General features: G+C 64.0%; 1 protein-coding gene across 9 annotated transcripts in view; it reads right to left on the bottom strand.

The window, feature by feature from the left end:
• The window catches only part of CCDC187 (coiled-coil domain containing 187), a 48,396-nt gene extending 32,663 nt beyond the window's left edge, over window positions 1-15,733 (bottom strand). For 2 of the 9 annotated variants that reach the window (XM_047768924.1, XM_047768925.1), the window contains exons 1-7: window positions 10,534-11,714; window positions 8,994-9,092; window positions 6,849-6,944; window positions 3,383-3,517; window positions 3,100-3,165; window positions 1,729-2,864; window positions 1,423-1,517 (exon numbers count right to left, since the gene is read on the bottom strand). In XM_047768924.1, the coding sequence (XP_047624880.1) occupies window positions 1,423-1,517; window positions 1,729-2,864; window positions 3,100-3,165; window positions 3,383-3,517; window positions 6,849-6,944; window positions 8,994-9,092; window positions 10,534-10,999 (2,093 nt within the window). In that variant the 5' untranslated portion in view covers window positions 11,000-11,714. Of the gene's footprint in view, window positions 1-1,422; window positions 1,518-1,728; window positions 2,865-3,099; window positions 3,166-3,382; window positions 3,518-6,124; window positions 6,413-6,848; window positions 6,945-8,993; window positions 9,093-10,533; window positions 11,715-14,488; window positions 14,645-15,615 lie in introns of those variants that run through there. The other 7 variants (XM_047768921.1, XM_047768922.1, XM_047768923.1 and 4 more) reach the window with 7 other exon arrangements.
• Window positions 15,734-22,242: the final 6,509 nt, after the last annotated feature.

Consider the following 22,242-nt stretch of genomic DNA (forward strand, 5'->3'; position numbering starts at 1 on the left):
TGCTCAGGGGGGGAAGGATCCCGCGTTGCTGGGGCTGTGGTGCAGGCCAGCAGCTGCTGCTCTGATTCGATCCCTAGCCTGGGAACCTCCATATGCCAGGGGTGCGGCCCCAAATAAATACATGGCAGTGAAAATGAAGCAAAAACAAAAGCAAGGGGAAAAAAGTCAGAAAACCCGTGTCGGCAAAAGGACAGGAGGAAACTGGATTCCTTCTGCACTGCTGGTGGGAATGCAAAGTGGTGTGGCTGCTGCAGAGAAGAGCCGGCAGCTCTCCACAAGTTAGACAAAGGGACCACACGACCCGGCCCTTCCGGCCCTGGGTCCAGGCAAAAGGCACGGAAACACGCCGAGACGTTTCTCTCACGGCGGCACCCCGCGCGGCGGCCACAGGGGGAAAGAGCCCACGGGTCCCTCCGCTGACGCAGGGATAAGCAGCTGTGGGCGATGGGACGACGGCATATTACTCAGCCAGGAAAGGAAGTCCTGACACAGGCTGCGACACGGGTGAGCCTAGGAAACACACGCAGGGCAAGAAGCCAGGTGCAAAGGCCCAGGCTTAGGACTCCATGGATACGAGACATCACAATCGGCGGATCCGCAGAGACGGAGCACAGACTGGGGACAGCTCGGGGCTCGGGGGAGGGGAGGGAGTGACTGCTAATGGGGATGGGCCTTCCTTTTGGGGGATGAAAGGTTCTGGAACGACGAGAAGGGGTGGCTGCACAATACTGTGAATGTGCTAAATTGCTACGTTGTCTGCTTTTTTTTTTTTTTTTTAGAGCCGCACCTGTGGTGAATGGAGGTTTCCAGGCTAGGGGCCTAATCGGAGCTGTAGCCACCGGCCTACACCACAGCCACAGCAGCTCGGGATCCAAGCCACACCTCTGACCTACACCACAGCTCACAGCAATGCCAGATCCTTAACCCACTGAGCGAGGTCAGGGATCGAACCCACATCCTCATGGATCCTAGTCGGGTTCGTTAACCCCTGAGCCACGAAAGGAATTCCAAAGCTGTCTGCTTTAAAAAGGCTACCTTGGGAGTTCCCTGGTGGCTCAGAGAGTTAAGGATCCAGCATTGTCACTGATGTGGCTCAGGTCACTGTTGTGGAGCAGGTTCGATCCCTGGCTCAGGAACTTTTGCATGCCACAGGCACAGCTGAAAAGATAAAATTTAAAAAAGGGGGGGTGGCAGTTCCCTTGTGGCTCAGCAGGTTAAGGATCCAGTGTGGCTGCAGCTGTGGCACAGGTTCAACCCCTGGCCTAGGGACTTCCACCTGCTGCGAATGCAGCCAAAACAACAACAACAACAAGGCGATATGAGTCTCACTTCAGCGAAGACAAGTCCAGCTGCACCCAGGGCTGCGCAGCTCTGGGCCAGGGAGCCCACCCCAGGAAGTGCAGCCCAGCTCTGCACACCCACCTGCCTGGGGCCTCCTGGTCCCCCAGCACCATGCCAGAAGTCACCTTGCTCCACTCCAGCACGGGTGCGCCCGGGCTCCCCGGGGCTTCCAGGCCCTAAAGTGGAGGAACGCGCCGTCAGAGCCCCAGCCCCGTCTCAGCCCTGGAGCTGCCTCGGCCTCCACAGGGTCTCAGGCTGGACCCCTCAGGGCCTCTCCACTGCGGCAGAGACAGAGGTGATGGGATCCCTGCAGAGTCCGTGACAGCCGGCGGGCAGGCATCTCGGACCCAGGGGAGCTGGGGTGCTGAGCGGGCCGGTGTCACGTACCCTGGACTGTGCCGAATGCGGGACAAAGGTCACGATGCCGGGGGTCGTCTGGGAGACCACGGGGATGGCTTTGCTCAGGACAGCCTCCTTCTGCTTCCGGTAGGTGTCCTGCCGCCGCTGCTGCTTCCTCGGCTCCTGTGCGCGCTCGGCCGAGGCCTTCTTCTCCAGGGCCTCCCGCCGCCAGCCCACCGTCCTCTGGCGCAGGGACTCAGGGCTGCACGGGGGGCCCAGGGGTCCCCGGGGCTTCGGGCAGGGCGGCGGCGGCCGCAGCTCACTCCGAAGGGCACCCCGGCTGGGCCTCAGCCAGGCGAGCTCGGTGCCCGAGGCAGACAGCAGGGAACCTCTGTCCCTGCACAGGGGGCTGGGCCCCTGCAGGAAGGAGGCACTCCGGGGCCGCCAGCGGGGAGGGCACGGCCTCTCCGGAGGGCTCCATGGCCTTCGGGCAGGGCCCTCCCTGTCTTGGCAAGCAGTCCAAGCCCTCTGCGGACCGGGGGCCTGCCCGGCCGAGGCGCTCCAGGGCCGCTGCAGGAAGGGGCCGAGTCTTTCAGGGGGGCTCCCGGGCCTCTGCAAGGAGGGGTCCAGTCCTGGGGCCGCCCACGTCCTCTGCGGACTGGAGGCCTGCCTGGGTGAGGCGCTCCAGGGCCGCTGCGGGAAGGAGCTCAGCCTTTCAGGGGGGCTCCCAGGCTTCTGCAGGGAGGGGTCCAGTCCTTGGGCCACCCAGGCCCTCTGCGGACAGATGTCCCGCCTGGCCGAGGAGCTCCACCGCGGGGCCGTGGGGAGGCTGCCAGCCCTCTCTGAGGAGGCAGCCACCCCCTCCGTCGTGGTCCGGGGGCTCTTCCAGAAGGCGCCTCGCACATCCGGGGGACTCCGGGGGCCCGGCCGCCTCCTTCCCGCCAGGTCCCGCAGCTCTAGCCCTCGCCGAGGGTGGCGGTCCCGGGCCAGCTCCAGCCCCACCTGGATTTGCTGGCGGAGGTCTCGCAGGATGGCCATGGCAGCCTGGATGTTCACGGCCTGATCGCGGGAAGCCGCAGGGGGCGCGGTGGCAGACACCTGCGGGTCACTGCAGACAGAGGCCGGGCTGGGCACCTGGGGTTGGACCGGGGAGCTCTCCCCGGCTGCGGCCTTCTTGCTGTGTCCTGTAAAGACAGGCAGACACGGGGGTGGCAGGAGCTGCAGCAGGACTCTGAGAGGAGCAGAGCCAGCCCCCCCACCCCACCCCAAGAGACCCCCTCTTGGCTCTGCATTCGTCAGCCCCCTGAAGACCTCTGGGGCAGGTGCCACGTCCGGGTGACTCGAGGCTGTGCCTGGGCACCTGGCACCGAGGCACTCTCTCTGAAGGTGGGGACAACCAAGTGGGAGTGGGTGACAGACCTCTGCTGGGAGCAGCTGGGGCCCCTGTCCCGCGAAAGTCGGGAAAGCCCAGTGGCTGTGCCCTGCCTTGCGGGAGCGAAAGGCGCCTATCAGGGTCAGACGTCCTCTTCCTAGCCTTTTAAACGTAGCGACTCCCCAAAGCCCCTGTCTGGTGGCAGGTTGCTGGGAAAGACGTGCCACGCCCGCAATCCAATGTCACTGCTTCCCGGGCATCTCTCCCTCTGTGCCCACCCTCCAGATGCCACACAGAGCGGAGCAGCGCTGAGGCGGAGGCTCAAGGTACCTAATTGTGCGGCGGGGGGCCAGTGTCTCGAGGGCGCCTTGCTCTGGAGCCTGGGGAGGACCGGCGGGGGCCCAAGCAACACCCTCACCAGTGCTCGTCCTTTTCTCCAGGCGTAAACACCAACCAACTCAGAATCTTAAAGAGAAAACACACACACACACACACACAGCCCGGTGCCCAGGCCCTCTGAGTGCTGGCCCAGACGGAAGGAAGGGTGGCGGCTCCATGCAGGCCCAAAAGACCAATCCACGTGCTCCCGGAGGGGATGGGCTGAAAGCTTTTGTGTCCAGGCCACTCTGGACAGCCACAGGCCAGCAAGAGGCAGGGCTGAGTCACAGGACGACCTTGAAATGTGACCTGATTTCTCTGACCCTCAGGGGTAATAAAACACTCTCCCTACGGATTTGCCGGTAAAACATTCAACACAGGCCCCGGGCACACGGCACACGCGAGGTACAGGCTGGCCAGTGACACCGAGTCACCAGGACACACGGGCAGGGCTCACACGGAGCGAGGGGAAAAGTTATGGCTGATCATTTGCCCTGAACCAGAGGAAATTAGTTTGTTTTCAAATGGTGAGACTCTGCGGAAACAGGCGACGGGGAACCCAGGAAGACGCCCAGCCCGGCAGGGTGAGGGGTCCCCGAGAGTGTGGAAACCAAAGCCACTGGACCCAAACATGAACGAGATTTCTTTAACAAATGCTGCCACCTAATAAAAATCCTTTATCAAGGTTTTACTTCATAATTCCAAGTGACATCACCGAGTGCCAAGAACAGCCCCATCATCACCGCAAAGCCACCCACAAGGGCACTGGCAGAGGCAGGAAGTGGCGGCCAGCCTTGAGCGCATGCGCGCACTCACAAGCACACACGGCACCTCCCCCCCGGGGGACCAGCACCCCGGAAACAAGACTACCCAGCCCGAGACTACCCAGAAATACCCGTGGAGAGGGCATTTCTGCCAAAAGAAGGTGCCTTGTAGTAGAGCCCAGCCAACCAGCACGCCCTGCCCCCTGGACCCGGCACCCCGCTCAGGCCAGTCCGCAGGCCCCGGCCACAGGCCTGAAGGCGCGGCTCCAGAGAGGGGAAGGGCCGCGCGGAACCACGCCCCGAGGCCACGCCCCCGGAAGCCCGAGGGCCGCCGCGTTGGCCACGCCCCGCAGCCCCGCCCCTTGGGGCAGCCCTCCAGGCCACGCCCCTCCCGAGGCTCGGTCCTCCCTCCCGGGACCCAGGGAACACGGAGGCTGAGCGCTTGTCCTCCGGAGCCCCAGACCAGGGTTTAAAGCCCCGCTCTTTGGATCCCTCGCCGTGGGCCTTGGGCAGTGGCCGCTTCCCCGTGCCTTCGTTTCCCGTAAGCACTTCCCCTACAAGGCCACGCAGATGAGACAGCAAGGCGGCCGCTCTCACGACGGTAGTTACCGCCAAGGGTCAGGATTCGGCCCGTCAGGGCGGAGTCCGGGACTGCCCACCGGCCACGTGTGAGCTTGGCGTGGGAGCTGTGAGGCTGGGCTCCAGCGGGCGTCCTGTGTGTCCTGGTCCCCGCCGCTGCTGCACGGCACAAACGAGGCCATGCGGGGAGCCTACCGCTGGGAGGGGGCTGTCTGCCGGCCAGGCCCCTCTCGGCGCCCCCACCCACAGGCCCCTCCATCACTGGCTTCCCCATCAGCCCGCCACAGGGGTCCAGGTCAATAAATGGGTCCTGATGGGGACATTTTTTTCTTCCGCGGAGCAGTTTAATGGCAATTAATTTTTTTACGAGAGGATTTTTAATCTGTGGAAATGGATGAAGCCCCCAGGTGCCCTGTCAAAGTTCCAGGGCTGACCTAATCTATGATAAAAAATGCAAAGCGAGGTGCTGTAATCTGAAATTGAATACCGGGCTTCATTTTCCTTGGGCCCGGATGGATGAATATTTTATAACTATTGTGATTTAATTTTTTGTTAACTACAGCAAATTTCTAATTCATCCAATTCCCAAGTCCTGTAGCTCTGACCTCTGACCCCAAACTCATCTCTCCTTAGCCCAGCTGTGACTTCGTCACTGACAGAAACTAATGGTCAACGCCGTCAGGGTGACACGGCGTTTACTGTGATGAATGCAGCCCATGGCAAGCCCTTTTGACCCCGTGTCAGGCAGAAGGCAGGTCATTTTTCAAATGAGCCATTAAAATAAAACAAACCCAAAGGCCGAGGGAGGTGGGAAGGCATGATGGGGAAAATTGTTCTATTTTATGCCTTTTCAGTGGCCTTCCAGAACCTTCTCCGTGTCTCCCAGCATCCCTCACTCTCCGGTTCCAGGGGAGCGTTTCCCTACAGGTCCCCACCTGGCTCAGGGCCCACCTTCAGCCTGATGCCCAGCCGGAACCCCGGGCCCGCCGACAGCAGAGGGGAGGGGACGACATGGGCAGACCCACCCGGCCCGCTCCTGTCCGGGACTGTGACCTCATGCCCTGGGAAAGCAAGACACAGAGATACCCAGGAGGGGCCGCAAGCCCAGCCTGCTACCCGGAGACGGGGGGGGGCCCCGCAGAGCCGACCTCGGCCCCAGCAGGTGGGTTCGCCCCGCCTGGGTGCTCTTGCTAGTGTCCCGAGAGCCATGGTACAGTGGGCCCAGGGCCCAGGCCCCAAGGGTGGGCCTTGAGAGGGTGCCCAGTCCTGGTCCCGGGTACACACAGCCGGGCTCTCTCCTGTGGGAAGCACAGACCTGGCGCCAGACGGGTCAGAGCCCTGCCCTGCTCACCTGTGTGGCCCTGGGCCAGCTCTGAGCCTCAGTCTCCTCATCTGCAGAGCGGGAGCAAGCCGGCCCGCCCCGAGGGGAGCTGTGAGGTTGACGCGGGCTACTGTCGCTCTAGCGCAGGGCATGCCTGGAGACTGGCTGAGCGAGGCCACTCCAACCCTGGCCCGAACGTTCCGAAGGAAAGCCCCAGAGGAAGCCTGCCTCCTGCCGTTTCCCACACGCCCACATCCTGCCTGTTCACCCCACAGGCTCCATGAACCAGCCCAGGCTGGGCAGCTGGGTCTTGGCTGCCACCCAGCCCTCGAGGGAGAGACGCCTGAATTAGGAGTTCCCCTGACACTGGTCCAGCACCACCTCCGAACTGACCGCTCCTGGTCATGGACACACAACGCGTCCCCAGGGGTGAGCAGGGGATCGCCAGGTACTCAGGGGAGGCAGGAGTCCCTGCCTGGGGTCAGAGTCCCAAACCAGGCTTCTGGGCGCTCATCCATCAGCCACACTTCCTGCCGCCGGAGCCAGCGAAATGGCCACAGCTCATCAAGTGATGAGAAAGCTGTCTGTCCACCTGCACCCCGCGTGCCGTCCGTGCCCTGCCTGCCTTTCCGAGGCACAACCAGCCCTGTGCCAGCCATCCCGACTCCAGAAACACGCCACATGCCCGTGTCCTCAGCCTGGACCACAACCTCCTGTCCCCAGGCCCTGCCAGCCCCCAGCGGGCCAACCCTACCTGTGTCTTTGGCAGTTCTCCTCGGGGGAGGCGGCTTGGGGGCCTTCTCGCTTTTGCAAGAACGACTTTTCATGCTTTTCAGGTTTTCCCGTGGAACTTCAGAGGAGACAGGAAGGAAGGGAGAGAAGGTTGAGTAGCAGCACAACACGTGGGATCCACCCGCTCGCCAGGCACCTCACCGTCCCCTCACCACCTTCTGGGTGGGACCAGTCCTGGGGACCCCCTGCAGGGCTGGCCTTCCCCCCCTCGCCCTCCCTCATAGCCTTGGCTGCGCACAAAGCCCGAGAGCCCCTGAGCTCAGAATGGCCTCCATCTCTGCCTCTGGCACCAGGCTCGGGGCCGGACCACAGCACTTGTGTTTGTTGAGTGAATACGTGATCAACAAGTGAACCCATGGCAGGGCAGCCGTCCAGACAGAACATCGCAGGGAGAGGAGGAGTGAGGGCTGGACCCAGAGGGGCCTTCGCACAGGGGGATCCACCCCTGGCTGGACAGGTGGAAGCAGGGGCTCCTGAGTGGGAGGCTGTCCAAGGCCACAGCAGGCACAGAGGCCGACTGGAGCAGCCCAGCTTCCCGAGGGCCACTGCGGGAGCCTGTCCCTGCTCCCTTTGGCCTCATTTGTCTCTGTCCACCACTGAGTGGGGGCCGTGTCTGTGAAGCACCAAAAAGCCAACAAGCCAATGCGTGTGTGAGCGCTGAGCCTAGCCCGCTGCGTCCCCACGGGCCGGGGAGCGTGGGAAAAGTCTGGCCTGAAGGCTCTCTGGGCCTCCGCAGTGCAGCGCAGGTCCTAGCCTCAGCCTGTCCCTCTGTCCCTCTGTCCCTTCGTCCTTCCATCTCAGCACCCGACCCTGCTGGCAGGGGGGTCCTCAAGACCCAGGCCCCCACAAAAGGACAGGATTCCACTCATATGAAATTCCCTAGGGCAGTTGAACCGGCAGAAACAGAAAGTAACTTTGCACTTAAACACGGTTAAAACGGCAAACTTCATTGTTATATGTATTTCACTACAAATTAAAAAAAAAAAAAGACTGAGGCCCTGCCCCATACTCGGCTTCCAGAGGGTTCTAAAACTGGGAGGAACTGGTGATGGATGATGCTGGGCCCTGAGGTCCCCAAGTGACCAGTGACCGAGTGCTGATTTTGGCTGATGGGCCTCGGTGTGTGGGGGAGGGGAGGCCGAGCGGCTGGACCAGCTGAAGCCATCGGGGTCCCTGGGGCGGAAGAGGAGGGAGGCAGGGCATTCGCCGGGAGTCACAGCGGGAATGGGGATGGGACGGGTGCCCCAGTCCCGTCGGGAGCTTCTGGGACCCACCGGAGGCCAGAGCCGAGAGGAGAAGTTCTGACCCTCGGAACCCGCCCCGGGCTGCACTTGGCTCGCACACCTGCCCAGGACGGCCTGGAAACGCTCTGTGGCCCCGCCCTCGTGGGGCCAACGTTCTCTGCGTCCCCGCCACCACAGCCCCTCTGGGAGAGGGGGCGGCTGTGCCCTGAGCGTCCGACTCTCACCTCGTTCTTCCCCAACAGCCCCGTGGACAACCCTGGGGACACCCTGAAAGCCTGGGGTGGGAGTGAGGGAGTCAGCCCAAATCTAGTGGCCGCTGGGCCCCTGGACCCTTCCTCACCCGTCTGAAATCTGCCCGCCCACTGCCAACCCGTCTTCATCTCCAGGGCACACAAGGCCATTTGTGCGACACACAGGCAAGGAGGCCTCCTGCTGCAGGACAGCGAGCCCAGGAGCTGCCGGGACCTGAAGGGCCTCAAGCCTGGCCTGTGGCTGGCAGGTGACCAGGCAGGAAAGGCGTTGCCTACCATGCAGGAGGTCTCGGCAAGGAGACACTCCTGCCCGGCCCCCGCCCTTGGAGCCCCAGCCTCCCCTGCAGAGCCCGCCTGGATTCCTCCCCTGCTGGTCAGACTTGGGGCTTCAGAGCATGACAGGCTGGGTCCAGATCCCCACCGGGCCCCTTGGTGGCTGGGGTCCCCTCTGACCCTCAGTGTCCTCCTCTAGGAACAGGGACCATAAGAAAGCCAGCCACCCAGGATGAGAGAGGAGCTGTCTGCAGCGTCCTGGCACCAGAACCCTGTCGCCCATGCTCTGGCCTGGGTGTCCACCTGGGGTGCCAGGATGGCTGGCCACGGACCACTCACCTGAGGGCTGGCGCCGAGAGACCCTGGAGGGCTCACGCCCCTGGCCAGGGGTTGCCTTGTCTTCGACTCCACTTTCGGACCCACTCTGGATGCCTGAGCCTGGAGCAGAGTGACAAGAAGGGACGTCGTGAGAGGGACCAGTCCGTGAAGAAATTTCCAGGGAACCGTCCCCATTTGGCAGCCGCTCAAGAGCCTTTAAACACTGCCTTTGATGGAGGCCCAGGCCTGAGGGTGCCGCGAGCGGGCCAATTGGACTGGCACCAGAACTCAGCCGTGGAGCAGGCTGGCAGCTCTCCAACCGGAACGGGTGCTAACATCTGCTGGCAGCCGCTTCACCAGTGGTGCTGGGTAAGGTGTGTCACCCCCGAGATGTTGGGACCTCGTGGCACAGGCCATGTGTGTGGAGTCCCACGTTCACAAAGAGAGGTCATGCTTTATTTTTATTTATCTATGTATGTATTGCTTTCTAAGGCCGCACCCACGGCATGTGGAGGTGCCCAGGCTAAGGGTCTAATGAGAGCTGTCGGCTTCCACCACAGCCACAGCCACGCCAGATCCAAGCCCTGTCTGCAACCTACACCACAGCTCACGGCAACGCCGGATCCTTAACCCACTGAGTGAGGCCAGGGCTCGAACCCGCAACCTCGTGGAAGCTAGTCGGGTTCGTTAACCGCTGGGCCATGACGGGAACGCCAGAACCGCTCAGTCCTTTACATTGCCACCCTCGCCCTGCCCTGGGCCCCTGCCCTGGGGCCGGAAACACTTGCCTTGTCTCTGGGGACCTTCAAAATCCCCCGCAGGCTTTTCGGGTTGTTTCTGACCTGAGTCCCACACACCTGGCCAGCTTCCCCCCCTCCAGCCCCTTCCCCTAGGCTGCAGCCTCCAGGCCCTGGGGACCAGTCCCTTCCATACCTTCTGCACACCCTCTGGCTGCCTTGTACCAGCCCTTCCATCCACCATCCCTCTTGCTTCCTTCCACCAGCCCTCCTCCATCTCTGAGGATGACTCAATTCTTCCTGGTGCTTTTTGTTTGTTTGTTTGTTTGTTTGTTTTGTCTTTTTGCCATTTCTTGGGCTGCTCTCGCGTCATATCAGGGTTCCCAGGCTAGGGGTCTAATCGGAGCTATAGCCGCTGGCCTATGCAGAGCCACAGCAACGCAGGATCTGAGCCACGTCTGCAACCTACACCACAGCTCATGGCAACGCCGGATCCTTAACCCACGGAGCAAGGCCAGGAATCGAACCCGCAACCTAATGGTTCCTAGTCGGATTCATTAACCACTGAGCCATGATGGGAACTTCTCTTCCTGGTGCTTAAACGCAACTCACACGCATCCCCTGGGAGGACTTGGTCCCCACTTGGCTCCCCAGGCTCTGAGACCCTCTCGGGTCCAAGGGGCACATTGCACCAGCCTCCCCAGGTGGCTACCAGCCCAGACAGGGCAGCCTCCATGCCCAGCACTGCTGGCTGCAGCGGTCCCATCTCTCCCGCCCCCCCCCCATCCCACTCCCGTCCCTCTCCGGGGATAGCGGCCGCTGACCTGGGAATGCCGAGGCTGGAGGGGGCTTGGCTGGCTTTCGGGCTTTCCTCCGGGCGGCTGGCGTGGGGGTTTTGTAGAGGTGCGAGGCACTGGAGGGTGTTGAGGTGCCCAGGGAGGCGCAGCTGGCCTGCCGCCTCGCCTGCGCCCGGATCTTGCCCCTCAGCTGCTCCAGCCGGGGACTGCTCTCCCTGGGCCGCCGTGAGGGCCCCCGCACCTGGGGGGTCCTCTCCTTCCAGGGCCCCCGGGGAAATGTGCCTGACTCGTGGCCTCCCGAGGAGCCAGAGAGGCGGCCCGATGACACTGAGCTGTCCCCATCCTTGGGCTCCTCGTCCGCTGACCACACCGGATGGCTGCAGGCGTTCCTTGGGGGGCCGGGCTCCTCGAGGTAGTCAGACCAGGCCCCTTGGGGAGGTCCCCGCAGGGCGCCTACCTCCTGGGAGGGCTGGGGCCACCTCAGGGCAGACATGGCCTCATTCTCAGTCGCAGGTGGACGGAGCCAGTCTTCCCTGGGGAGAAAGAGGCAGACACAGCCTGTGGGGTGCGGAGAGGAGGCGGTGCTGAGCCAAAGGGGTCACCCTGCACCCTCGCTGTCCGCAGCACCTTCCCGCTTCCCAGTTTGCCGTCTTGGGCTGAGAAAGGCGTGAGGGACCAATAATAACATGCCCCCCACAGCGGCAGTGCTGTGATGTTCACGCTTGAATCCCAACCACACACCCTCGAGGTGGGCAGCCCTGGCACCCGGTGTGCAGGCTGGGGAGATGGCCCACAGCAGAGCCCTGGCCCAGGCCCTGGCTCCCCACCCCAGCTCGGGGGGGCAGGCCACCTCCCCGCAGTGCCTGCCCCGTGTGCTGACACACGCTCCTCGGTTGGCACATTCCTTGGACTTGGTCTTGGCCTTCTGGACGGCCCGGCTCCCTGGGGCCCCAAGGGAGAGGGGGCTCTGCCTCTGGCTATCTCTGGGGGGGCGGGGCTGGGTCATTTCCTCCTGGCAGCCTCCCCATGACCAAGATTTCTGTGGCAGCACGGCTGAGAGGGGGCAGAGCCAGTGCGCCCCCCATCATACCTGCCCTGGGTCAGATGGTGTTTCGTAGGACGGCCCCGTGGCCTGCAGCCCGGCGTCCATCCCCACTCAAGGCGAGCTGGCGGCTGCCTGGCTGCAGGTGCTGGCCTGCCCTGGTCCCTGGGCCCATGGTGGAACCCCTCAGGATGGTCATGGACACTGGGTGGCACAGTGGGCTGCCAGACCTTGGGCTGGCAGAAGCCCTTCCCCTGGGCTGCCTCTCAGCAGGGGGTGAGAATTCTGGGTGGCCTCGTGACAGCATAATAACCACGTGTCACTCAGCGACAGGCTGGGGCCTTCAGCTCCTGCTGCGGCTCCAGGCAGCGCCCCCACTGTCGTCCTCCCAGGGCACCCGGACCAGCAGCTGGCACACCTGGTGCGTGAGCTGGCCAGGGCAGGGGTCAGGCTCTGTCGGGGCCAGGGTGGGGATGATATGAGAGGCTGGGGACAGGGGTGAGCAGGAGTGAGCGTGGGGGTCATTTCAGTTCCAGGTGGGGTCAGCCTGGGGGTCCAGGCCCCTGACAGGGGAGCTAGCCCGGGGCACGTCCCCAGCAGCTGGACGAGGGGCCAAGGGCTCCGGCCCAGCCGCTTTGGCTTCCTGGGGCCGGTCAGGGGACATTGGGGGCCACCTCTCTATGCCCTCACCCTGGCGCATGCTCAGTGCATGCCCTGGACCAGGAATGGGAGAGGCCTGAGCCCCTGGGGCCCCCGGCCCTGTGCTCCAGGAGGGCTCCCCAACCCGGCCGACACCAGCCAGCTTCCCATCACCTGCCGGACCACCCGGGCGGGGCAGTGCGGTGGGGCGGACGCGGGCTCTGCAGGCAGCTGGCCCTGGTCTCAGCATGGTCCCCAGGAGGAGCGCTGGCTCAGATCCCAGCTCCGCCCTAGCCGCAGTGTCACCTTGGGCGACCAGAGCCCCACCCATCCCTGCCTCTGGTATTGTGAGCCTCAGGTGAGTTCACTCCCGCAGGAGGGCGCTGGGGAGCGGCCGGCATTCCCAGCGGTCGGGGAGCGGCTGATCGAGTTGGCTGGGAACACCTATTAGTTTCAGGAATTGCCCTCAAGGCACTTCATCCCAAACCACCCTAGAGAAAAAAACAAGACCCCCTAATTCTAGGCTGGCACGGAGAACAGAAGGCCGTCCTCGAGGCCTCGAGCCCGTCACTGTGGCCACATCCCACATTTAATGGCCAGCGAGAGGGTATCGCTCAGGACAGAGCCTGTCTGGAATGAAAGCTGTCACCTCCTCCACTCCACGCAGCCTCCCCTGCCATCAGGACCAGGGAAGGGCAGGCAGAGAGCCAGCCGGACCCCAAATCCAGCCTCCCCCGCCCCGGGCCCTCAAACGCCGCCCCAGGTGGCCTGGACTGATGACATACCTCTTGGCCAGGACCCCCTGCAGGCAGCACCACGTCCATCTGGCCCGGGGGCCGCCCTGCCCAGGCTCGCTCACTCCACTGGGGACAGGGCCCCGCCAGGCTCAGATGGAGCAGGTCCCCCCGACCCCCTGTGTTCCTTGAGGACATTTGCAGGAAGGCGGGCTCCTTCAAGGGGGGTGGAGGCAGATGGTGCTCCTGCCGTGTGCCGGGGACTCACGCGGCCTGCAGACGGCCTCTGCTCCTCTGCTGGTGGCAGGTCTCAGGACACGGCCGCCAGCTCGGGGTGGGGGTGGAGGCAGCATAAGGAATGGCCATGGGGTCCGCCACGCAGCCCCTAGCTGAGAGTTCGCCCAAAGAGCTCTGCCTCCCTCGTACCCAAAGAGCGCCCACGCCTGGCAGAAGCCCGCTGTGCCCTCGACAAGAATGGAGGCCCCTCCCCATGGCCCCGCGGAAGGACCCAGCTTCGCTGGGGCAGCAGGTCGTACAGCCAACCAAAGGACTGGCTGCCTCCCCGCCACCTCCAGGCCCTCCTGCCCCCCTCCCCCCCATTTTGTGGGGTCCCTCCCCAGGGCAGAGGGAAAGGGCCCTCCTGAGGGGAAGCGGCAGGAACCTGAAACGAGAACTGTGTCCCTAACGGCCCCCAAGCTGCCCCTGGCGGTCAGCAGAGACCAGCTTCTCCAGGAAGAAGCTGAGCCGCAAGTATCAGGCGGCTGCTTGTCTAAACCCTCTTCTGGCAATAAAAGCAAAACCCCGAAACCCAGTGTGGGGCGAACTTGGAAAGCCCAACAGCCTCGGTCGCCCTGTGAGTTGTGGCAAAGCCCCAGAACCCCCTTCCTGTGCACCCCCACCCCGCCTGGCTGCCGCAGCCCCTGCCAGACACATTCCCAACCCGGAGACGCAGGCCGCTCCGATCCTGTGCCTGTCACCCCTGCCCTGCAGCAGCTCACTGGCCCCCCGAGGGGGCGGCCGCCGGGCTTTGCGCTGAGCTGGTGGCCTCAAGCAGCCGTAGGGGCCCCTGGGGGCGTGCTGATCCCAGCTCAGCTGTCCAGACACAGTCCTCTGGGGCAAGTTCAGGCCCATCCCAGGGGCCCCACCGCAGTCTCCAGTCTCATGTCCCGGCCCCGCAGGGTCGGAAGCCGGGCACGGGGCCTTCACAGCTGGCCACACCTCAGATAGGCTGTGCCCCTGAGTCCCCGGGGCTTCTCAGGAGGGGCTAGTGCCAAGAGCAAACCAGCAGCCCCGTGGCCCCCTGCCCTGTACGTGGTGGACAGAGTGGTGAAGAGCCCCAAGTCCACAAGTGCCCGCTGGTGACCTCAGGCAGGTGGCCCAGTGTACGCACATCTGTAAAGTGGGAGCAACGTCAGTCCCCACTTGGTGGCGTTCCCGTGAGGGTCAGAAGACACCAGCACTCAGTGCCCCCTCCCCCCCAGGCTGGGCACAGACCGAGCAAGGACAGCTGGGCACCGCTGTCCCCACCCAGCCCAGGTCCCCAGTCATGCCCGGTTCTGCGACACACCTGCACAGTGAGGCCAGAGAGTGGTGACCCACCGGGGCAGTGGCTTCTGTCCCTCGCTGCACCAGGGCTGCCCCTGGCCAGGGGCTGGGCGTGCCTGGCTGGCCAGCGGGGTGGGGAGGGGCTTCCTCCTGGAAGCTGGCCCTGGCTCAGCCCCAATCAGCGCCCTGTTTACTTCTCCCCGCCTCGGCCCTGGGACAAGCGGGCCCTGAGCAAGCCTGAGCAGGCTCGGGGACAGTTAGACCGCCACGCCCACAGCCCCTGGGGGCCCAGGGTCAGAGACCTCAGAGGAGGCGGCAGTGCCAGCAGCGGCCACAGGCCTGGACGTTGGCATGGCAGCCAACAGCCCCCCCTGCCAGACCCAGCCCTGGGGAAGCAGCGGTCCCTGCAAGGGACACGCCCACTCTGGCTCTGCCCCTGATGAGTTTCCAGTTGAACAGGCCCAGAAGCCACCAGGTGGGGCTGGAGGCTGGCAGAAGCCCTCCCAAGGCTGGCCCAGGCTCGGGGCGCAGGTGGGGAGGGAACATGCCCACGACAAGGCACCTGGGTCTCTGCGCCCTGCCGCTGGAAACACACAAATCCCACATACACCATACACAGACACACACACCACACAGACAGACACACACACACACTCCACATAGACACACACACACGCACACAGACGGACACCACGGACACACACCACACACGTACTCACAGCATGCACACAACGCACACAGGCCCAGTGGGTTCCCCAGGTGACCTGGGGCTGTCACCTTGCCCACGGTCACACAACACAGACCAGAGATCTGCCCTCTGCACCGCTGCCTCCAAGCCAGAGCAGCGACGCAGCCGCAAGGCCGGTGGCCCTGGGCAAGGAGCCAGTGGATGACACACCCAGGCTGGCTTTGCCCCCAGGAGCTCCCAGGACCTCAGCGGGAGTTCCCCGCCCCCAGGAAGACCCTTCCCAAGGGCCGCAGGGCTGAGGAAGGGTGGCAGCTGCACAGCCAAGTCCACGGAAGAAGGGAGGGCTAAGACCCTCCCCCCCTCCCCCAAAGCCTGCCTGCACCCCCACCCCACCCACCGGCCCCTCCCTGGCCCCCAGGTGCCTGGGGCAAGCGGGCCAGGACTCGGCCCCCAGTACTCACCAGCTCGCCACCTCCAGGCCTCCCTGACTGTGGGAGGGTGCCAGGCAGCAGCCAAGGCCCCCAGGCCAGCAGCAGAGAGCAGGGAGGGACCTGAATGCCCAAGCCTCCAGGTCTGTGGGAGGTTGGGCGAGGGCTGGGAGGGAGGCCCGCCCCGATGTTGCCAGAGAAACCCCAGCAGCAGAGTCGAGTCGACAGGGCAGGCTCCTCCTCCAGGCCGCCTCTTGGAAGCCTGGGGGACCAGGGCCAGGTGCCAGGGCCCGCACCTGCGTGAGCGCCCCACCTGGGCGGAGGCACACACCTGGGGCACTGCCCCGCAGCCACGTCCCCAGACAGCCAAGGCCCTTCTCCCTCACCCGGGCTCTGGCAGCTCGAACCAGGGGGCCTGAGGCGGACGCGTGCCATCCAGCCGTCCTGACAGGACGTGAGGCGCAGGTCGCCTGGACAGTGATGCCTCCAGAATGCGGACCACAGAGCACGCAAGGTGCAGGTGCGCCAAACGCTCTCCTGTCCCGGGGCCTCCGTCCAGGGGGTTGGGGAGGGGGCGGGGCACGTTTGGGGCTGAACCCGCGGGCAGACCCTGGGGTCTGGGTCACTGGGCTTGGGGTCCACACGCTTTCCCATGGCCCTTGCACTGGTTTTCCAACTAGGGGTGCCGGTGAGTGTCGGGGAGAGCCTGCTGCCCCCACACCCTGCCTGGCTCCAATGGGGGGCCTATGGGGGGGTGGGGAGGGGTCTTAGGGGCTGCAGCCGCCCAGCCCAGGAGTTTGTCTTCCCAGCCCACCAAGTGGGCGTGGGGGAAACGCCGGCAGGTGGCGCCCTCTCCCCATTGTGGTGGGGAGTCAGCTCCCCTAGTCGGGTGGCAGGGTGCGATGTCCCACAGGCTTTTGTGGCTCCTGCCACACCCCCCGTAGTTGTGTCTCTCCCCTCAAAAAACTCCAGAAAAACAGCGTTTTGCCAAGAAACTCTCCTTCCTGGTCAGGACATTTGGATTTGGGGAGAAGCCTGGGCCCTTAAGTACTCGGGGGTATGTGTGCCCCTCCAGAGGTGGTGGGGGTGGCAGCAGCCCCTCAGCCTCTGGGGACTTGCTGGACAATGTCCCAGGAGAGCCGGGCACCCAGAAAGGCCAACTCGGACCAGAGCTGGACCCTCCAGGCCAGACCACCCTGGAGGTGGCTGAGACCCTGAGCCAGAGAGGGTCTGTGTTCGGCAGGTGTGGGCTTGGGGCTCTGCGACCCTCAGCCGCCACCAGCCAGGGGGCATCTGACTTTCAAAGATGGAGGGGTCCACCAATGGGGGGGCACCAATGGGGGAGAGGGGGCCACAGATGGGGAGGGGGAAGGGGTCCCCCTGACCCAAGGGCTGGACCCAGAGGCTGGAGCCTGCAAGCAGCTGGAGTTCCCCTGAGACTTTCTGGAACACCCCTCCCACCCCAAGTCGACCAGAAGAGACCCCAACATTCCCCAGGTCAGCAGCCGTTTGTCTGCTGTCCCAACTCAGCCCCCACGCGTCTGGCACCACCCTGTGGGCGCCAGGTTCCGCTGCCCAGTCGCCGCCCTGAGCAGCCACACCAGCCTGGGCACAGTGAAGGGCGCACAACACTGGAATTCTGAGGGGCGGACATGAAGTCGTGAGCTGGAGACGGTCACCTGCCACCTGCCTCTACACGGACTGAGTCACGAGCCATTGCGGCTGCCGATGCTCGACACCCCTGAAAGGAGCTCAGGATGGAGACCAGGAGTGGGGCGCTCCGGGCTCTGGGAAAACTGGCGGAACAGGCCTTCAGACAGAGAGGTTCTGATTTTATGAGCCCAATGCTTGCATCTCTTTTTACCGAGAAAGGACTCAATTCCTTCACGGTGACGTCTGCAAAACGTGTGCTTAGCGGCACCGACCTCTCCCCTCAGCTGAATCTCGCGTACCTGCGCCAACACACCCCTGCCTCTTGGCAGCCGTGTTGGCAGAGCCCTCTGAAATGCCGCCTCCTGGGCTCCGGTCCTCATTTTGCCCCAAATAAACCTTAACTTCGAGGCTGTGTGACTGTCTGTCTGTCTTTCTTCTTCTTTTTTTTTTTTTTTGTCTCTTTGCCATTTCTTGGGCTGCTCTCGCGGCATATGGAGGTTCCCAGGCTAGGGGTCGAGTTGGATCTGCAGCTGTCAGCCTTCGCCACAGCCACAGCCACAGCCACGCCAGATCTGGGCCACGTCTGTGACCTACACCACATCTCACGGCAACACTGGATCCTTAACCCACTGAGCAAGGCCAGGGATTGATCCTGCAGCCTCATGGATACGAGTCAGATTCGTTTCTGCTGAGCCACGATGGGAATTTGCTCTGACGAATGTGAGTCCTTCCGCAGGGGCACCTACTGTCACTGCACCGGGAAAGGAAAGGTTGGCATGGTTCACACCCGGGACACAGGGCCAGGCTTGACCCTGGCGCCCAGAGACCCCCGTCAGAGAGTTCTGCCCAAAGTCCAGCTTGCAGTGACCCCTGGGTCACACACCCGCCCGGCGGCCACCTCCCCGGCCTGCGGACATGTAATTGGCACGCGCCCCATCGGATCCTGGGTGCGGGGGCAAAGAGCGGTTGCTGTGATTGTCGTGGGAAGGTCAGGGGAAGACAGCAGAACAGTAACAGTAAAACAACAGCAGCACCGCCTCTGGGAAGGGAGCTGGTGAGAGCGGCCCCCCCCCCGGGGGGACCCCAGGATGCAGGGGCTGGTCCCCAGCACAGCTCCATCTCATTCTCCAGTCCAGGCCCTGCTGGAAGGGTCTAGACGCTGGACGGTGACCGCAGCCTCCAGGGCAGGGCACCGCAGCCCCAGGGGAGCACTCTCTGTCCCCATTAGAGACGCCGCTGTCTCTGCCGCAGGTCTGCCCAGGGCCGACTCCCTCCCCTGCCCTGAGCTCTGGGCATGGCGTCGACCCATCTCATCAGTGCCGGGCTGGCAGAGCAAGACGCAGGGTGACAGGTGCACCCGAGAGGGTGGCCTTGGGGGGCAGCAGACACAATAGCCAGGACGTGGGAAGGCCTGTGCCCCCGTGAAAACTCCAGAGGTCTGGCGCTCGGGTTCCGGAGGCAGCACAGCCCAAGCCAAGGGAGGGGCTCTGGCCATTTACTGGGTGACGTGGACGTCTGCCAGCACAGAGGGGACCCAGAGCAGGAAAGGGCCTGCAGCGGGCAGGCTGGTGTGGCCCGCACCCCAGCCCCCCACCCCCGGGATCCAGGCCTTGCTCTGGAGAGTCACCCCTTAGGGGCGGCAGGTCTATGTCCTCCCCGGACCCGGGGGTTGGGCCCGAAGGCCCAGCGGGGCTGTATTTGAAAAAGGAAATAATTAAGGCTAATGAAGCCATGTGGGGAAGGGGAAGCTGCTCTGATGGGATCCGTGTCCTTCTAAGAGGACACACCAGAGGGCTCGCTCCTGTCCCACGGGCATGCAGAAGAAAGGTCGCATGAGGACACACAGAGAGGTGGCTGTCTGCAAGCCAGGAGGTCCTGCCCTGTGCCCTGTGCCCTGATCTCAGGCATCCAGCTTCCAGGCCTGTGAGAAAGGAGTGCCTGTCGTTTGAGCCATCCGGTGGGCAGTGCTTTGTTACACAGCTCGAGCTGACTAAGAGACAGACCGGCTGGGGCCTGAGACAGACACCTGGCCAGGCGCCAAGCACCGAGTGGCAGGGCCTGCCCGGCACGCGCTGAGCCCAGTCATCGCCACGAGGGGGGATGTGCTGGTTCACAGGGGCTCCTGTCCCTAATTCCCAGCCAGCCTGGCTGAGCTCTGACCAGCCCTGCAGGCCGATGGGGGCGCCCTGGGTCTGGAGAGGGAGGCTCCGGCCTCGCCTCTCCGCCCCTCCTGCGGCTCCCCCTGACCCCCAGCTGGCTGGGGCCAGACCCAGCTCTTTTGGGAAGTGCCCGTGCTCCCAGGCTGGGAGTTTTGCCGTCTGAAGGAGGGCAGTGCCAACCTCCGGCAGGAGCAGTAGGATTCAGAGGCAATTCAGAGGCTCCAGGACTGGAGCCGCCTGCCCTGCTCCACTAAGGCCCCCGGCCAGCACACACCCAGGCAACCTGAAAACCAGGCACAGCCCAGGGGCGCAGCGTCTCCAGGGACTGATCAGATGACTCAGAGGTCGGGAGAGGACCCACTGCCTTGTCTCAGGGCAACCGTGAGGAACTGACCCGTGAAAACAGCCCCAACCAACCGCTGGGCTCAGCCCGCCCCGAGGCCACACTGGGCTGGGAGAGGAGGGCGCCCGCCTGAGCCAGAGGGCCCGACAGAGGGCACGGGGAGGATGCGGGTCTCCATGGCGACCATCAGCTGCCCGGCGGGGACCAGAGGGCAGAGGCTCGGGGAAGAGAAGCCCTGTGCGGGTGGTGGGCGAGGGCAGGCTGGGGCTGCCAGGCGTGGTCCCGCGGTCCTGCTTTCCTTCTGCCTCCTCGCTGCTGGACGTTGCCCACGGACCCCGCTGAAGTCGGCAGCTCCTCTGGCTGCTGCCTGCCTGCCTCATGCCTCACCCTGCGTGCAGCAGCAAGTCCAGGCAGGGCAAGGGGCAGGGGCGACTAGCGCCTCCCGAGAGCCTGTGTGGCAGAGCTTTCCTGGCCCAGGGCGCCCTGAACAGCCGGCCTCCTCCCAGCTCTGCCGAGAGTCCTGCGCCCCCGATGCAGGCTGTTCCCAGTGCCAGGGGAGCCCGAGCCCCGCACCCTGCTGTCCTCCCTGCGCCCCTGGCCCGCTCTGTGAAGTGGTCACGTGTCCCATGAGCATGCTGTGTTCTCCAAGACACAATTCTGCACTTCTGCAGCCCCGGACCCAGGCGGGGGCAACACATCGCCCCGCAGCCTGCCTGGCTGCCCGCGCCTGGCTGGCAGTGATGGTCTGAGAGCAGGGGAAGGTGGGGCCCGGGGTCTCACCTCCTCCACACCTGGCAGTGGACGGGGTCTCAGGAGTCTGGTTTTCAGGTTGGTGGGGGGGCTCTTGCCGGGCTGAGGGGGACCAGACGTCCTCCAGGCTCTGTGACCACACCCTGCGCTCACAGGTCACTGGTGCCCTGTGCTCAGGGGCCAAGGTCAGGGGAAAAGGAGGGGGGCACTGAAGGGGGAGGCTACGGCTGCAGGGCCCAGAGTTGGGCGAGTTTCCTCCAGTTCCAGCAGCTTTTCCAAGTTCCCAGGCAGCAGGCCAGCTCCTGCCCCTCAGCCCAGTGGCCCCAGAGGCACCTGGGCTCCCTTTGGCCTTGTTAACAAGTGCAGCACCCGCCCCAAGGGCCGGGCACACCCCCAGCCCATCAGCCTCGCACACATGTGAGGCCCCTGCCTCTGCCCAGAGCTGCAGGCCAGACCGGAGGCAGCCAATGGGATCAGTGCAGGCTCAGGTGTCGCCAAGGGCTTCGCAGGCAAGGCCTCATTCACCGGGCTCCTGAGAGAAGAGGGAGGCCCGAGAAGGCTGGGTCCCGTGCCCCACGCTTTCCCTCCACAGTCCACGAGGTGGGGTCCAAACGGAGACAGGTTCTCTCGTGGATCAGCGAGAGATCCGTGTGCGTCAGCCCCATGCCAGGAGCTTCAGGGATGCCAGCTGGTCCCTGCCCACCTGGAGCACACAGCTGCTCCGCCCAGGCTGCTGTCCACCAGCAAGGACCTGGTTACGTAACAGTGACACATTCTCAAGGTGAATGTCATGTAGCACCCACCCCTGGTTGTGTCTGTGACATCCGGAAATACTCGCCAGGTGACGCTGATCCAGAGAAGGAGACTGCAAAACTACGAGCGTTACATGACCCAAGCTCCGCAGCAATCCTCGGAAAGACACCGTGAGAAGTGAGCGAGCTGGGGTGAGCGGTGGTCCCAGAAGAGACGTCTACCCGCATGGGAAACGTGACCTCATTTGGGAAAAGGGGTCTTTGCACAGAAGATTACATTGAGGGAGTTCCCGCTGTGGCTCAGTGTGCTAAGAACCACCAGTATCTATGAGGATTCAGGTTGGATCCCTGGCCTCGCTCAGTGGGCTAAGGACCCAGCATGGCCGCAAGCTGCAGCATGGGTCCCAGATGCGGCCTGGACCCTGTGTGGCTGTGGCCCTGGCAGAGGCCAGCAGCTGCAGCTCCGATTCGACCACTAGCCTGGGAACTTCCACACGCCACAGGTGTGGCCCTAAAAAAAAAGGAAAAAAAAGTTAGGTTAAGGATCTTGAGATGAGATGGGCCCCGATTAGCATAGGCCCTAACTCCAAGGCAAGTCCTTTTGGGAGAAGAGGAGAAACAGGAAGGAGAGAGGGAGCGACCTGGCCACAAGCCACAGGACGCCCGGAACCCCGGAAACTGGAAGAGGCAGGAAAGATCCTGCTGGAGCCTCCAGACACAGCAGGACACCCCCGCCCCGCCCGCCCCCAGCCCCTAGATTCTCCCGGCCTCCAGAGCGGAGGGAGCACTCTTCCGTCCGAGTCGTGGTCATCTGCCTGACAGCCCGAGGAGTCTCGGGCAGCGGCCACACTCTGTCGGGCAGCACTGAACAAGCACCATGAAGCCGCTGGTCCCTGTGCTAACGTGTGCAGCCGCCGCCCAGCAAGGCTGGCAGGCAAGTGTCAGAGGGACAGCTTGCTGGGTGGAACGGGAACCCAGGCATCTGGCTCCTGGGAGCTCCCTT

The sequence above is a fragment of the Phacochoerus africanus genome, chromosome 2, assembly GCF_016906955.1.
Source record: "Phacochoerus africanus isolate WHEZ1 chromosome 2, ROS_Pafr_v1, whole genome shotgun sequence".
Lineage (NCBI taxonomy): Eukaryota > Metazoa > Chordata > Mammalia > Artiodactyla > Suidae > Phacochoerus > Phacochoerus africanus.